A 15,221-nucleotide genomic window follows, 5' to 3' on the forward strand; every position below is an offset into this window, starting at 1 on the left:
AATAACATTAATTTCAAATAAATTCAAGCAACATAAATTGAGATGGTGGAGGAGGAGGGGAGAAGGAGGAGGAGGAGGAGGCAAGGCACTTTCAGTCTGTCGTTTGTGCAATGTAAACAATGGATGCAGCGTCATGCGTAAGTATCGTTTGAACTACGGAGAGCGCGCTAAACTAAAAAATTCACTCAAAAAATTTTTTTTACAATTTTTTTTTTACAGTCAGTTCAAACGTAAAATCGAAAAAACGTAAACCAAATGAACATAAGTAGAGGAGCGTCTGTCTATATATTACAGTATATTATAATCATCAATATGCAGTGTCCTCCTTTTTGGAAATTTGGAAATGGCCATCCTAGCTTCAATAGAATAGGCAGATTTGGAAACTGGTTGCAAAGGGATTCTAGACCTATTTTCACTGGTAGATTACAAGATATGTATGTAAACTGAAGTAGGCGGGGAGCAAAAATGGGAATAAATCATGGAGCTTCAATAGGCAAACTCCTAAAATACAGATTGCAAAAAGTGAATGCCGTGCTTACCTATATTTGGACCTCCAACCTGTACCACCAGTTTACACATGCTGCCCAAACACTCTAACCAAACTAAAACAATTCATAATATAATAGATAAATTAATGATTGGTCTGAAACTGTGCCATAAGTGGGATATAAATATTATGATCTAATTGCTAATCTAAAATAGATTACTGTAGTAAGGTATGGATAGAGAGTTTATTTTTTTGAGAGTAATAATTCTAATGATCTAATTAGGCAGGCGACTCCATAGAAAAGTACGCCTGTTTGAAAAACAATAATTCTTGCATTCCAGCTGTGAGCCAGGTTTGGCCTGTGACATCAAGTTCATAAATTGAGAGCAAGAAAATATATATCTTAAAGGTGTAGTTGATTGGATATGAAAAACTGCTCACATTAATTTGATGAAAAAAAAGAAAAACTTTTTATCTTTGTATATCTGTGTAGACCCAAGTAATTTAAACTACACGTAGAAGTGTTTTAAATCATAACTAATTTTAAATAATGTGTACAAAACACGAAAATAATTCTAATAGTGATCAGATATGATTTTCATAATTTGAAATAGTGTTCAGAAAAAGGGAGTGTACACCTTTCAGTGTATTTGGTAAAAAATAATTTGTGTTACCTTATATACGTCTAGCATGATCATGCAGTTTTATTGGTCATTGGTTACACCTAAATCAGGGTATGATTAGAGTTTTAATCTGGGAATCATGCTATTGATAATGGATCAAGAACCAGTCACAATCCGTGTTGAAAACTTAATACGGCACATTTATCAAAATTTAGTGCTATCTTTGTATCTCTTATACACACAAATATTTTGAATATGTATTCACAATTGAAAATTCACAAAATTGGGATGAAGGACAGAAAGATCCCCCCAATGGAAGAAATAATTGTGACAGAAAGAAATAAGGGACCAAATAATAAACCTTGATGTCAGAAAATTCTTTAAATACACATGCCAAGGTTCAAGTTACTTGAAATTGAAAAGGTCCTTCAATTGTGAGTAGTGTCTCAACATTAAAACCACTATTATTTCGATACAGCCTATACAGGTTTATAGCCTACAGCAGACCCCGCCTAGCTACGCCATTGCCCACTGCTGAGTCAGAACCAATGCAGCAAGACACAGCACACCCACAGTAAGAAAAAGAGAAGACAGGGAGAAATCCCTTCAGGCTGCACCAAAATATCATTCACATATACTATCTCACCAAAAATAATAGGGAATAAGTTGACATTATTATACATACATACATATACCAAGGCTTTTTTCCCCCTTACCAGGGGGGAAGCCAAAAAGGACAAGGCACAAAAACATTCCCACCCATTTCATCCCCAAAAACACTCCACACCCCTCCACCCTCCCTCCCATCTTAGCACCTCCTAGATGACGGGTCATCCCTGCACCCTGTCCACTGCCCTGGGTCAGAAGCAGTGTCGCAGGACACAGCACATCCACAGCAAGGCCGCTTCATTAAATTGGCGACCCCCCCTCTCTGTCCCCCCATATAAAGGAGAGGACGGGGAGAAATCCCTTCGGGCTGCGTCAAAAATTTTTGCTCACACACACTACCTCACCCCCATTCCCCCGTCCAATCCACCTCATGCATCACAACAGCACAACAGCAACAACACAACAGCCAAAAGCACTGTATGGAGCAGAAACATGGAACATGAGAGAGGAAGAGAGAAGGAACTTGAATGTGTTTGAGATGAAGTGTCTGAGAAGTATGATGGGGGTTACTAGGCTAGATAGAGTGAGAAATGAGGAAGTGAGGAGGAGAACGGGTGGAAAGGGAGCTGGGAGATAGGGTGGATGAAAGAGTATTAGGATGGTTTGGACACATGGAAAGAATGAGTGAAGAAAGACTAGTAAAGGAGGTATGGAAGGCAGATGTGGAGGGAGTGAACATGAGGGGACGTCCTAGGATGTGACATTATTATACACACAAAAATACTTATTTTTATTTTCATTTATTTTTTTAATAGTTGTTTTTGAGGTAAGAAAAACTCACTTTCATTTGTGCATGGCATTTTGATAAAAATAATTTCAGACAAAAGTACAAGGAGAACTGGAAAAAATCTTCTAAAGTCATTATGGACCACTGTTTCTATACATATTTCAGCTCAATCCAAACTCTATGAACTGGCACTTGCAAGTGCCACACCTGTGTCACCTTCACCATTTACAATCCTTGGAACCCTGCCAGGATACTGGTACTACTCTGAAGGGAACCACCTTTCCCCTACTTCCTACCCACAACTTTAAGCCAAACTATAGGCACTGCCCTAACACTACGAAGATAATGTTGCCACAGTGCCTACAGTTTGTACACAAGCCTTGCCCACTTCTTTTGCTGTATAAACATACATCACAATCTCTTTGGCAAAGTTAGCAACCACAGTAATCATAGGATTGAGAGAAAAAAGTAAAAAGTAAAATGTCAATGAATACTATGAAGTGTGGTAAAAGTAATTCAGATGATGCAAAAAAAAAGGGGTGATATTAAATGCAAAACCCTCAACTCAAGAACAAATTTAACATGTCACTTCAGAACATGACGTATATATATACATTTATGTCAAAATCTAGTGATTATGGAACAATTTTTTTCTTTCAAATCTACAAAAATGGTTTAATATTTAGGTACTTTAAAATTCTTTTTTTTTATTTGTAGTCTCAGTACATATAGGTAAATAAATTAGTTAAATAAACTAAAACAAGAAGGCAAGCCACAAGCGCCATGATTTGGTTATAATATAATAACGGAAACAAAACTTGGCAAAAGATACACTGATGTATCTTTGAAACCTCAGAAAAATAATGCACAAATCATAATGCCATCTACTGTGTAAACAAAAGCTAATCACCAACAAAATAGTGCATAATATTTGTAAATAAAATAGATACAAAGAAGATTTTCTGAAAAGCATTCAAACATACACACACACGCAAATACTTGTGTCAGGACTTTAATGTCCCTTAATTAAACAGTAAATCTTTCATCAAACAAAAAACAAGAATTCTACATTTTATGTAATATATTCTGTACTCATGTGCTATCTCATACCCTTCTACTAAAATCCTGAATCAACAATTAACAAGTTATGAAAAGTGAACTCTTTCAAAAGGATTCCAGTCATTACCCTTCCAAGTTCTCCGCTTCTGTGGAGCAACAACCAAAATAATTCCCCAACCTCCACATCTCTCTCCCTTTTGCTCTCACACATACACACACACAAACCCACTGCCCCAAACAAAAGCAAAACCAGCAAACCAATGGGAGTTAGGGTTTGTTATTGCGTCCTGTATACAGTAAATGCTCACTCTATTGCCTAATAATGCTATGGAATGTGTGGGGCCGGAGCCTCTTCCAGATTAAAGGGTGGAAAAAAGTAACATACTAGCATCTGCACCATTTCCAGGAGATCTGGAGTAGCAATTCCCAAGCTGGAACCCACAGCCAAATGTCTACAGCATGATATAATATACTAGAGGCTAACCGTATTTGCTGCAAACATCTTAATGTAACAAGTTGACATCACGTAGGAGTATGTAATGCATGATAATTGTGAATTTGGAAAACAAAAACAATGTGTATTGAATGGATGGTACAGAAATCAACCTCAGAACAAATGGTTTCACCCTTTTGCTTTCTATGCATTCTTTTCCTTTGCTGACAAAAGCAAGGTTCACATGAATGCATTTCTGAGTTTAAAATTTATATAAATAAGTCATCAATTAACATCACAGTCCACAAGCTCTTACAAAATGGCAAACTGTGTCATTCTGAGGTTGATTCTTGATAATGCCCGGTGGTCAGCAGTGCACCGCACCCTCACTTACTCACTGTGGAGTTTCACACATCATTAAGGCAAACAGTATTGCATATTATCAGGTTACTTCCTAAAAAATACATACCAAAATGCAGCTGCCACTGTTATCAACATATTTTGATATTAATCTACAACTGCAGAACACTATCTGCCTGACAACTGAATGCCTTGAAGTTTGTGTTCTGGCAAACTCAGCAAACTTGAATAACATCTGAACATCTTTCTGTTGGTAAATGGCTATTCTTTGCAAATAACAAGAAACTTCACTCTATTTTATTTCTTCTGACAGCCACTGTACACAATACTTCAACTAAGCAGCACATAAGGTCCTAATGTACACTTTTCTCCTGAGATTATGAGTTTTCATTTCTCTGGGTCAGTGGGTTAATACATCAAGGGAATTCAACAGCTAAACTTCTAAATTTTGTAAATGTTTCTTATTACAAATAAATGGTTAGCTTCCTTTCTGAACTATATTTCCATTTGAAGAGAGAGTATGTCCTGATGACTGTGAGGTGACTCCTGATGTTGTGGAGGATGTACGGGAGTGTGAAGGGGAGGTGGCATTTGGGGTGACAGAAGTTACAACTGATGGAGCTGGAGGGAGCTTTGTCTCTGCTCCACAAGGTGCAGTGCCATGTCGAATCTGAAGAATAAATAAAAATCTCAAGTTCCTCACCTATTTTCAAACATCTTTACAGTACAAAGACCAACAATAAACACTTGCTAGTGGTAGTCCTGTAAGAAGGATGCTTGAGAAAACAATCCCCCTACTGGCTATCTTCAAAATCTAACAGCCACAAGAGACACACTTTACTCCCCCACCCCACATTTTTTTTTCTCCCCTCCTCCTCCTCCTCCTGTTCACCACTGACAAAGACACAGACCCACACTTATGCAGCACAGTCAACAGTCCAAAGTTTCTTACTAGAAGTCTATGGTGGGGGCCTGAGGACCATTGCTTGATACACTGGGGCTGTGATTTTCTACTGAAAGAATTTATATAAAAGTTATTACTCACAGTAAACATGGAACAAAATTCTATATTGTGTAGCACCACAACACTTCTAGTAAGCTTGTGTTGCATTAGTGTGGGACTATTTTAATGTCACTGCCTTACTAGTAATGGAAGTAGTTACCAGTGCTCTTTGTATTTACCTAGTTGTATTTTATGGAACGAGAGCTATGCTCATAGTGACCGTTTTTGTATCTCTCCACATCTAGTTTATTCTTAAAATCATGTATGGTTTTGGCATTCACTGTTTCTCCGCTCAGTTTGTTCCAGACATCAATCACACTATGTGTGAAGCTATTCTTTTTCAGGTCTCTTCTGTAGCTATCTTTCTTTAGTTTCTTTTCGTGTCCTCCTATTTCTCTTCTGTCCCACTTTAATAGGTCGGCTCTGTTGAGAATTTCCATCCCTTTCATAATTCTGAAAATGGTCAACAAATTGCCTCTTTCTCTTCTCTGTTCCAGTGATGAAAAATGTAATTTTTCCAATCTTTGTTTGTATGTCAGGTTTGTCAGTGTAGGCGTCTTCTCTGTCGCTGCTCTTTGTATTCTTTCTAACTTTCTTAGGTTATTCTTTGTACTAGGTGACCATAGTGTTGCAGCATATTCTAGTTTAGATCTTATGAGTGTAACAACTATTTTTTTAACTATATCCTCATCTATGTAGTTGAAGGCCACTTTCATTGACCTCAATAAGTTGTCTCACCAAATAATATATTGACATGTTTATTAGGTGTCAAATCACTTGAGATGATTACTCCCAAGTCCCTTTCTGAATCAACTTTTTTGACTTCTTTGTTTCCAATTTTATACTGTCCCAATACTCTATTTTTACTTTTTCCAAATTCTATTATGCTACATTTTCTAATGTTGAAATATATCTCACTTTTCCGACTCCATTCCCATATTTTGTCTAGGTCTTCTTGTAGCGATATGCAATCTTCTTCTGTTCTTACTATCTTGAGTAATTTGGCATCGTCAGCAAAGAAGTTCATCTAACAGTTTACTCCTTCATCCATATCATTTATATATATGGCAAACATTAAAGGAGCCAGTACAAAGCCTTGTGGGACGCCACTTATCACATCTTCCCAGTTTGAATTTTTGTCTGTAAGTACCACTCTCATTTTTTTTCTAGTTAAGAAATCCTTCATCTATTCCAGCAGTTTACCTTGTATTCCTCCTATTATTTCAATCTTTCTTATTATTTTTCTTAAATCCAAAAAGGTGGGGGACATATAGATGAAGATAATATCTTGAATCTATTACAGAGACAAAGTGTCAGCTCCTAGGGGCTGTACCTCAAGAGAGAGGTGAGGGAATTCACATACTCTGAAAATGGTCAATAGGGAGAGGAGTGGATGACTATTCATTCAAGAAATGCCAAAATGGGAGGGGTGACAAATGGGTATTGGATAGATACAGGATGAGTGTATGCTTTGATTCAGCTATTCATCTTATATGGGGGGAAACGGCCTTTTGCTATGTAAATCCAAAGAAGAGCAAGCACTTTAAACAAGTAAACTACTCCAGAAAACAGATTACATAAACACAACAAGCTAAAACAAAACTGTTACTGAGCTAAATGAGCACTGGTGAACCCCCTTACCTGCATATGATACTTGTATATGTTTTCTGTGCTTTCCAAGACCCCAGCAGTTAGGTCCAATGTTCTTCCCTTGATTCCTGGGGGTGGTGGAGGTGAGAACCAGTTGTATACTGATCCTACGAGAGGAACATGTCGCAATATACCCTCTTGCCACAATCGTTCTTCATTCTCTCTCTTCAAGTCTTCTGTGGCAGCTTCAATTCCTTCAAAAAAACATTGGGGAATAAAGATTAGTTGACAAATTTACTGTTCTTTGAGAATAGAGAAGCCAACTGATTAAAATTGACTGATATATAGTAATTCAATGGGAAACATTTGCTCACCTCTAGTACTCTATAATTCACCTTTACCTCCACTCCTCCATTCACTGCCACAAGGGACCCCAAAATAATTAAAGCTCTTCAATTCCAACCTTTCACCCTTCAAACTTACCTCCGACCTACCATCACCACTCCTTGTACATCTCACCACTTTATTTTAGCTTACATTTTCTTTCAGCATTTTTCCCTCACATATACTCTCAAACTCTGCCAATGTAACTGTATCAGTCTATCCTCAGACACATCCACAAGTGCAGTGTTGTTAGCAAACAATTTGATCAACTCCTACTTCCTTTACTTGCACTCACCAATTCCAAACCCGTGCATTAACTGCCCTTACCACCCCATCTATATATATTTAAAAACTATGATGAAACCACATGACTCTGACAGAGCAGCACATTCACCTCAAGCCATTCACTCTCTCTATTCTTGACCCTTAAATAAACTCTACTACTCCCCGTCTTCTCTTTTTCTGCATGAGGGAATGGAGAGGAGGAGGTCGCCGATTAAGTGAAGTCGCCTTGCTGTGGATGTGCTGTGTCTTGCTGCATTGCTTCTGACCCAGGGCAGTGGGCAAGATCAGGGATGACCCATAATCCAGGAGCAAGAAAAGAGGGAGGGAGGGGTGGTGAATGGGAGTGGAGTATGTGGAGATAAAATGGGTGGGAGTGGATTTATGCCTTTGACTTTGGCTACCCCCCTTGTAAGGGGGAAAAAGCTGTTGGTATATGTATGTACTCATGCAAAAACAAAGTTGATTACCATCTACAGACTTCCCCCTATCCCATACATTCACAACACACTCCACAATGCCTCTCTATTAATCTTGTTATATGCCTTCTCCAAATCCACTAAATACAAAAGACAGTTTGAATGTGTTTGAGATGAGGTGTCTGAGAAGTATGGTGGGGGTTACTAGGCTAGATAGAGTGAGAAATGAGGAGGTGAGGAGGAGAACAGGGGTGAAAAAGGATTTGGGAGATAGGGTTGATGAAAGAATATTAGGATGGTTTGGACACATGGAAAGAATGAGTGAAGAAAGACTAGTAAAAGAGGTATGGAAGGCAGATGTGGAGGGAGTGAACATGAGGGGACGTCCTAGGATGAGGTGGATGGATGGGGTGAAGGGGGCTTTGGGGAAGAGGGGAATGTCTGTTGAGGAAGGAAGGGAGAGGACGGAAGACAGAGGTGAGTGGAGAATGGTTGTATATGGATGATGTTGTGACTGCATGAGGAGGAATGGGCGGGGGGGTGGGGGGTGGGGTAGTATGTGTGAGTAAATTTTGACGCAGCCCGAAGGGATTTCTCCCCGTCCTCTCCTTATATGCAAAGGGGGACGGAGAGGGGGGGTCGCCGATTAAATGAAGCGGCCTTGCTGTGGATGTACTGTGTCTTGCGTCACTGCTTCTGACCCAGGGCGGTGGGCAGGGTGCAGGGATGACCCGTCATCCAGGAGGTGCTCAGATGAGAGGAAGGGTGGGAGGGGTGTGGAGTGTATTTAGGGATGAATTGGGTGGGAGTGTTTTTATGCCTTTCCCTTTTTGGCTACCTCCCTTGGAAGGGGGAAAAAGCCTTGGTATATGTATGTATGTATGTATGAAACAAATTTGAAGATCTTGAAATTCTTGCAGTGACAGGTAACTATCACATGATAGGAATAACAAAATCATGGTGGGATACATCAAACTGAGATTTTATTGTGGAATACTGTTTGCTGGGCTATTCAAATTTCAGTTGCAAAAGAGAAAATAGAATGGGTGGGTGGATACAATGTTTGTTGAAATTAAAAACAAATGCAGTAAATCAAAAGTAATGATTGGACTTGTTTATATACCACTGGGTCAGCAGCTGGAAAATAATGAAAAATTATTCAATTTAATCTCAGAAACTAACGCTGTAAGAGTAATCATGGGAGACTTTAACTTGCTGGTTAAGAGATGGAGTGATCATTTGAATTCGCATACATGAAGAGACTTGTATAGTAACTTACTAGAAAGTGACTTCCACCAATGCATAATCAAGCTGACTTGAGAAAATAATATAATTGACCTAATATTTTCTACAACAGAGAATCTTGTAAATGAAGAGAATGTTGGCCCAATATTCAGTACTAGTGATCATCGTATTATCACACTCAAAATAAAAATTAAGGCTAGTAAATTTAAAATCAGCAAAGAAGTACCCAACTTCTCTAAGCCAATTTTACTAGACTCTGATTATTACTAAAAAACTCTGACTGAAGCAAAACTTTGAACAAGATTGATATTGATAAAGCATTGGAAAACTTCACCACGGAGCTAAACAATGCAATAAATCTGTATTCCCTATCGTGAAACAATGACAAAATGTAATAAGAAAAATCTTGAAGAGTATATTGATGAAGCAAGCAAATCAAACCCCAACAAATTCTATAGTTATGCAAATAAGAAAAAAATACTTGCGGCATTGGGCCACTAAATGACAATGAAGGTAAACATATGAATGATGAAAATGAGATGGCCTCATCCTTAGTAAATTTTTTGCATCCATCTTCACAGATCTGGGGTATTACATACTTATACCAAAGGCTTTTTCCCCCTTACACGGGGGGGTAGCCAAAAAGAAAAAGGCATAGAAATCACTCCCACCCATTTCATTTCCCATATATTCCACTATCGTAAGAGGTGAGAAAAATGGGACGGGGATTTGAAGTAGGGATCCTTCTCCCTGTAGCCCCACAGGGGACATTCCTAAAAAAACTAAAGGCATAAGAGGGTCTAGGAGTTTTCCAACCAGCACCCTAAGGTTTGGGTCTTTTAATGTGCATGAATGTAGTACAGATGATAGTAAAAGGGAAGAGATAAGCAGTATGTTTGTGAAAAGAAAGATGGATGTGTTGGCTTTGAGTGAAACTAAGTTAAGAGCGAGGGGTAAGTGTGAGTTTGGGAGTGTTGTAGGGAGGTTCTTAGGAATGAAGAGAGGGCGAGGGATAGAAGGGGTTACTATACTTGTAAGTGAAGAGATAGGTAAGTGTGTAGTGGAGTGGAAGGAGATTTCTTCAAGATTAATGTGAATGAAGGTGAAACTGGGAAGGGAGATGTGGGTTTTTGTAAGTGCATATGGGCCAGGCAGTGAAAAGAATGTAGAAGATAGGGAGGCCTTTTTGGATAGATTTAAATGAGCACATAGAGGGATTAGGGAGAAGCGTCAGTGTAGTAGTATTGGGAAACCTTAATGCTAGGGTAGGAAATGAACCAACTGACAGAGTGGTTGGGAACTGTGGAGTTCCAGGAACAATTATAATGGAGAGTTGATAGTGGAGATGTGTCTAGAGAGTTGTTGATATCAGATACAGTGTTTAGGAAGAAAGTCAAGCATAAGTGCAATTGGGAGAGGGTGGTGGACGGAAGGGTGGCAGATAGAGCATTAGTGGACTATGTAGTGGTAGATAGGACTATAATAGGAAGAGTTAAGGATGTACATGTTCTAAGGGGAGACAGTGGGGAGATATCAGATCATTTTTTGGTGGAAGGTAAGCTGAGAGTGGAGGATATATGGAGAAAAAGGAAAAGGACACAAGGTAGGGAGGTGCTTAGAGTGAACTGCTTAAATGAGAAAGAAAAGGAGAAGGAGTACAAGAAGAAGCTGAGAGAGGAGTGGGAAGGAGTGAAGGATAGAGTAGAACTAGGAGTGGAGGAGGAATGGGGATGGTTCAAGGAGGGAGTCACAAAGTGTGCAAAGATGGTGTGTGGAACATGGAAGATGGGAGGAAATAGAAGGAAGGGTAGTGAGTGGTGGGATGCGGAAGTAAAGAAGGTCGTAGAAGAGAAGAAGCAAGCTTTCACAGATTGGTTACAAAATAGGATGAGGGAATCATATGAGAGATACAGAGAAAAGAGGATAGAAGTAAAGCATAAGATAAAGGAGGCAAAGAGGAGAGCAGATGTGAAATGGGTTAAGATTATGAATTTTTTTTAAAGTAATAAAAAGATGTTTTGGAAAGAAATTAAGAGAGGAAGAGGAGATGAATCAAGTAGAGAAGAAAAGGCAAAAGATGCAGATGGAGAGATGATAATGGAAGAGAAGGCAGTTAGAGGAAAATGGGCAGAGTATTTTAGGGAGTTACTAAATGTGAAGGAGGATAGGGAGGGAAAGATACCTGTAGTGGGAGGTGCTAAGAAAATGACTGTGATGAGTGAGGAAAATGGAGGAGAAGGAAGGATGAAGTGAAGGCAGTTAAGATGATAAGATCAGGTTGTGCACCTGGTCTGGATAGGATAGTGGTAGTAGCAGTGTTTAGTTCTTCTTCTTTACAATAAAAATTCTTGCTGCCCTGTTTCTTCACTGTAGATTAGTATTGTTAACACAAACAGCCTTAAGTAAGGGCCAGTAGGCTTGTTGCTGTTTGTTTTTCCTTTGTGTCCATATCTGTTGAACTGCAATTACTTGAAATATTCAGTCTTTTTTTCCACAATCCACACTGCTCTTCCCCAATTACTCCCTCTTATACCTTCATAATCCTTACACTTTACTGACAACACTGAACACAGATTGATCCATCATTCATACTTGTCCCCTTTTCTCTAGTTTGATGAAACTATACATGTACTCCTCCAATCTGTTGGTACACTTCCTTCCCTTAGACACACATTAAACAATCTTGCCAGCCATTCCACTATAACTACTCCACCCTATATCATTCTACCTTTCCAGCTTTCATGTCTTCCAATGCTCTTTGTACCTCCTCTTTTTTTATAGCCTTATCATTCTCCCCTCTTATCAAAATCGTTCTCCTGACATCTCCCACTGTCACAAAGCCTCTCAATCCTCCTCTATATTCAGTAACTTCTCAAAATACTTACCAGCTTCCACTTACTATCTTCACAATTACTATCATATAGACTTCACAACTAAAATTACATATCAATATTCACTAAGCACTTCCAGATAAAAATACAGACTTCTTACCTTTCCTAACTACATCTGTCATCTGGTCAAGGAACTTTGCTGAAGATTCGATGCCTCGGCCAGTATTAAGGACGAGAGACAAAAGTTCTGACAGGTCTGTGTCAGCTGTTACCATGCCAAAGCGGACACAGCACATGCCATCACTACCTTCACCTGTAAAATAATGAGGGTGGTGAAAAGTCCACATCAGGAAGTACATGGTTGCAACTGATACCATCAAGGGCACATAGAAGTCAATGTTAGCTGTTGGACCATATTGTGGAGATACCAATCAAATGCATGCCATAATTTAGCATTAATACAGTGCTAATTAAAGGTTTGGAATTGGTGGGTACAAGTTGAGGGACATGGGAGGTGAACCTGTTGTTATCTGTGAATTACACTGTACTTAGGTCTAATTCTGAGGAGAGATTGAAGAAGTTAGAAACTGAGTTGTGAACAGTGTGTGTGAGAAGAAAGTTATACAAATTTCACTTGGATGATGATCAAAATTTGTATTTACACTTTCAAGCAACTCACCAAGGGAGAAAGCAGAGTCAGTAGCCTTGAGCAGTGACACAAGATGAGTGTTGAGGCTGTTCACATCTTCTTGGGTGTTTTCTAACGCCAGATCTTGTGCCATCACAAGGTCTGGAATGTAGCGCACACCTCCTAGGCCTGCCCAACCAGGGATTTCTACCACTTCAAGGTTCTTGGCAGATGAAACTAGTTCTGCAAACCTGGACCTCTGTTTGACAGTTGCATTCAAAATTTCCTGAGGGAAACAAAATAGTGAGTGCCACATACATCTGAATTCAAAGAGTAGATAGATAATAGCTACGCTGGCCTTATTCAATCTTCTAAGGACCAACAATGGGTATCTGCATGAATCATCTTCCTGCCACCCATTTTCAAAACCTGTCAATACTCATGCCCATCTGGAAGTGCAGCCCTGAACCTCGAGACTAGATTAAGGATCTCTATCAACTTTGTACTTCCTCCACATTTTTACATAAAGAGAACTGACAATGACTGATTGTTCCCCTCTTACTACTGTAGGCTGGTGATGCAGCAGCTGTTCCAAACTGATACAACAGACAATACTTCAATGTTTCTTCCCAGAGTGAACCATGGGAGGGCTCAAGGACTACTACCAATCATTGAAAATCAAGGCAACCATTATTATCTAACTAATAAACATCTACTAATCTATTTTCTCACCTAGTTGTTGTTTACATTTTTTAGGTTATCATTACAATACAACAGCAAGCCAACAGGAGACTTTTTTCTATCCTTTATACATACACACATATACCAAAGGCTCTTTTCCCCTAACAAGGGAGGTAGCCAAAACAGAAAGGCATAAAATCCACTCCCACCCATTCCATCCCCAACATACTCCACTCCCATCCACCCCCTCCCCTCCCTCTTATCTTGGCACCTCCTGGATGGTGGGTCATCCCTGCATCTTACCCATTGCCCTGGGTCAGAAGCAATGATCATAAGACACAGCACATCCACTGCAAGGCCACTTCATTAAATCAGCAACCCCCCCTCTCCATCTCCTCATGAAGAAAAGGAGAAGACAGGGAGAAATCCTTTTGGGCTGTGTCAATTTATTTTTCACACATACTCCCTCACCCCCCATTTCCAACCCACTCTCCCTCATGCATCACAGCATCATCCATACACAACCACTCTCCATTCACCCCTATCTTCTCTCCTCTGTCCTTCTTCAACAGACATTCCCCTCTTCCCCAAAGCCCCTTTTCACCCCATCCATCCATCTCATCCTAGGTTGTCCCCTAATGTTCACTCCTTCCACCTCTGCCTTCCACACCTCTTTTACTAATCTTTCTTCACTCATTCTTTCCATGTGTTCAAACCATCCTAATACTCTTTCATCAACCCTATCTCCCAACTCCCTTTCCACCCCTGTTCTCCTCCTCACCTCCTCATGTCTCACTCTATCCAGCCTAGTAACCCCTATCATACTTCTCAGGCACCTCATCTCAAACACATTAAACACATTCAAACTCCTCCTCTCTTCCTCTCTTATCTTTCATGTTTCTGCCCCATACAGAGCTGTCGGCACATTCACTCCTTCATACAATCTCCTCTTAGCATTCATTCCCAATTGTCTATTTCTCATTACACTTTTTAATCCCTCAAGGCATTTATTCACTTTTCTTAATCTGCATTCTACCTCCACCTCTACCCCTTCCTTTCCTGCCACATTTGAATCCAAGTATCTAAATCAATCCACTTCCTCCAGTCTCTCTCCTGTAATACTCACTTCCAGTCTGCTGCCACTTTCTCCCCTTGTACATTCCATCACCTTACTTTTACCCACATTTATCTTCAACTTCCTTCTTTTGCACAGTTTCCCAAACTCTGTCACTATATTTCTCAATCCCTCCTCTGATCCTGCTACAAGCGCAGTGTCGTCAGCAAACAACAACTGGCTTATCCTGTCTGGGGTATTGGCTGCATGTTATTGTGGCTAAGTAGCGTGAGGTTGATATTTTAGGGTCTATATAGGGCACCCCTATGGACCAGAGCCATACATAATATTGTATGTGATAGAAGAAATCTCTGTTTATAGAAATATGATGATATTTTATTATACTGTGACTGTCCCTCCCACCCCTTGTTACTGTCCTGTACCATTTCTCTGAATATTCATTTCCTTTCTCTGCCTAACCCTGTGGTGGGGGAAAAGAATAATGCCTCCAAGTCTTCCCACTTCAGTCGTATGAGGCAACAAAAAATGGAACAGGGATAGAATGGCATCTTACTCCCTGTAGCCCCAAAGAGGACATTCCTAAAAAAAAAGTAAAGGCATAAAAGGGTATCCTTTATGAGGCCAGATATAATATGTTCTGTATACAAGGTCACATTCCCCTTTTCCATTCAATTAATTTTTAATTATTGGTGGAATTGCTAAACAACCCAGCTACAATATCAAAG

At 39.6% G+C, this 15,221-nt stretch overlaps 1 protein-coding gene across 4 annotated transcripts in view; it reads right to left on the bottom strand.

The window, feature by feature from the left end:
* Positions 1–2,560: 2,560 nt before the first annotated feature.
* LOC143027608 (pyridoxal-dependent decarboxylase domain-containing protein 1) overlaps positions 2,561–15,221 on the bottom strand; it is a 43,986-nt gene continuing 31,325 nt past the window's right edge. For 2 of the 4 annotated variants that reach the window (XM_076189081.1, XM_076189000.1), the window contains exons 14-17: positions 12,792–13,026; positions 12,273–12,425; positions 7,003–7,205; positions 2,561–5,028 (exon numbers count right to left, since the gene is read on the bottom strand). In XM_076189081.1, coding sequence (XP_076045196.1) covers positions 4,837–5,028; positions 7,003–7,205; positions 12,273–12,425; positions 12,792–13,026 — 783 coding nt within the window. In that variant the 3' untranslated portion in view covers positions 2,561–4,836. Of the gene's footprint in view, positions 5,029–5,310; positions 5,372–7,002; positions 7,206–12,272; positions 12,426–12,791; positions 13,027–15,221 lie in introns of all 4 variants that reach the window. The other 2 variants (XR_012966636.1, XM_076189167.1) reach the window with 2 other exon arrangements.

This window comes from Oratosquilla oratoria, chromosome 1 (genome assembly GCF_046742065.1).
Source record: "Oratosquilla oratoria isolate Oo_2021 chromosome 1, ASM4674206v1, whole genome shotgun sequence".
In the NCBI taxonomy this organism is placed as follows: Eukaryota; Metazoa; Arthropoda; class Malacostraca; order Stomatopoda; family Squillidae; genus Oratosquilla; species Oratosquilla oratoria.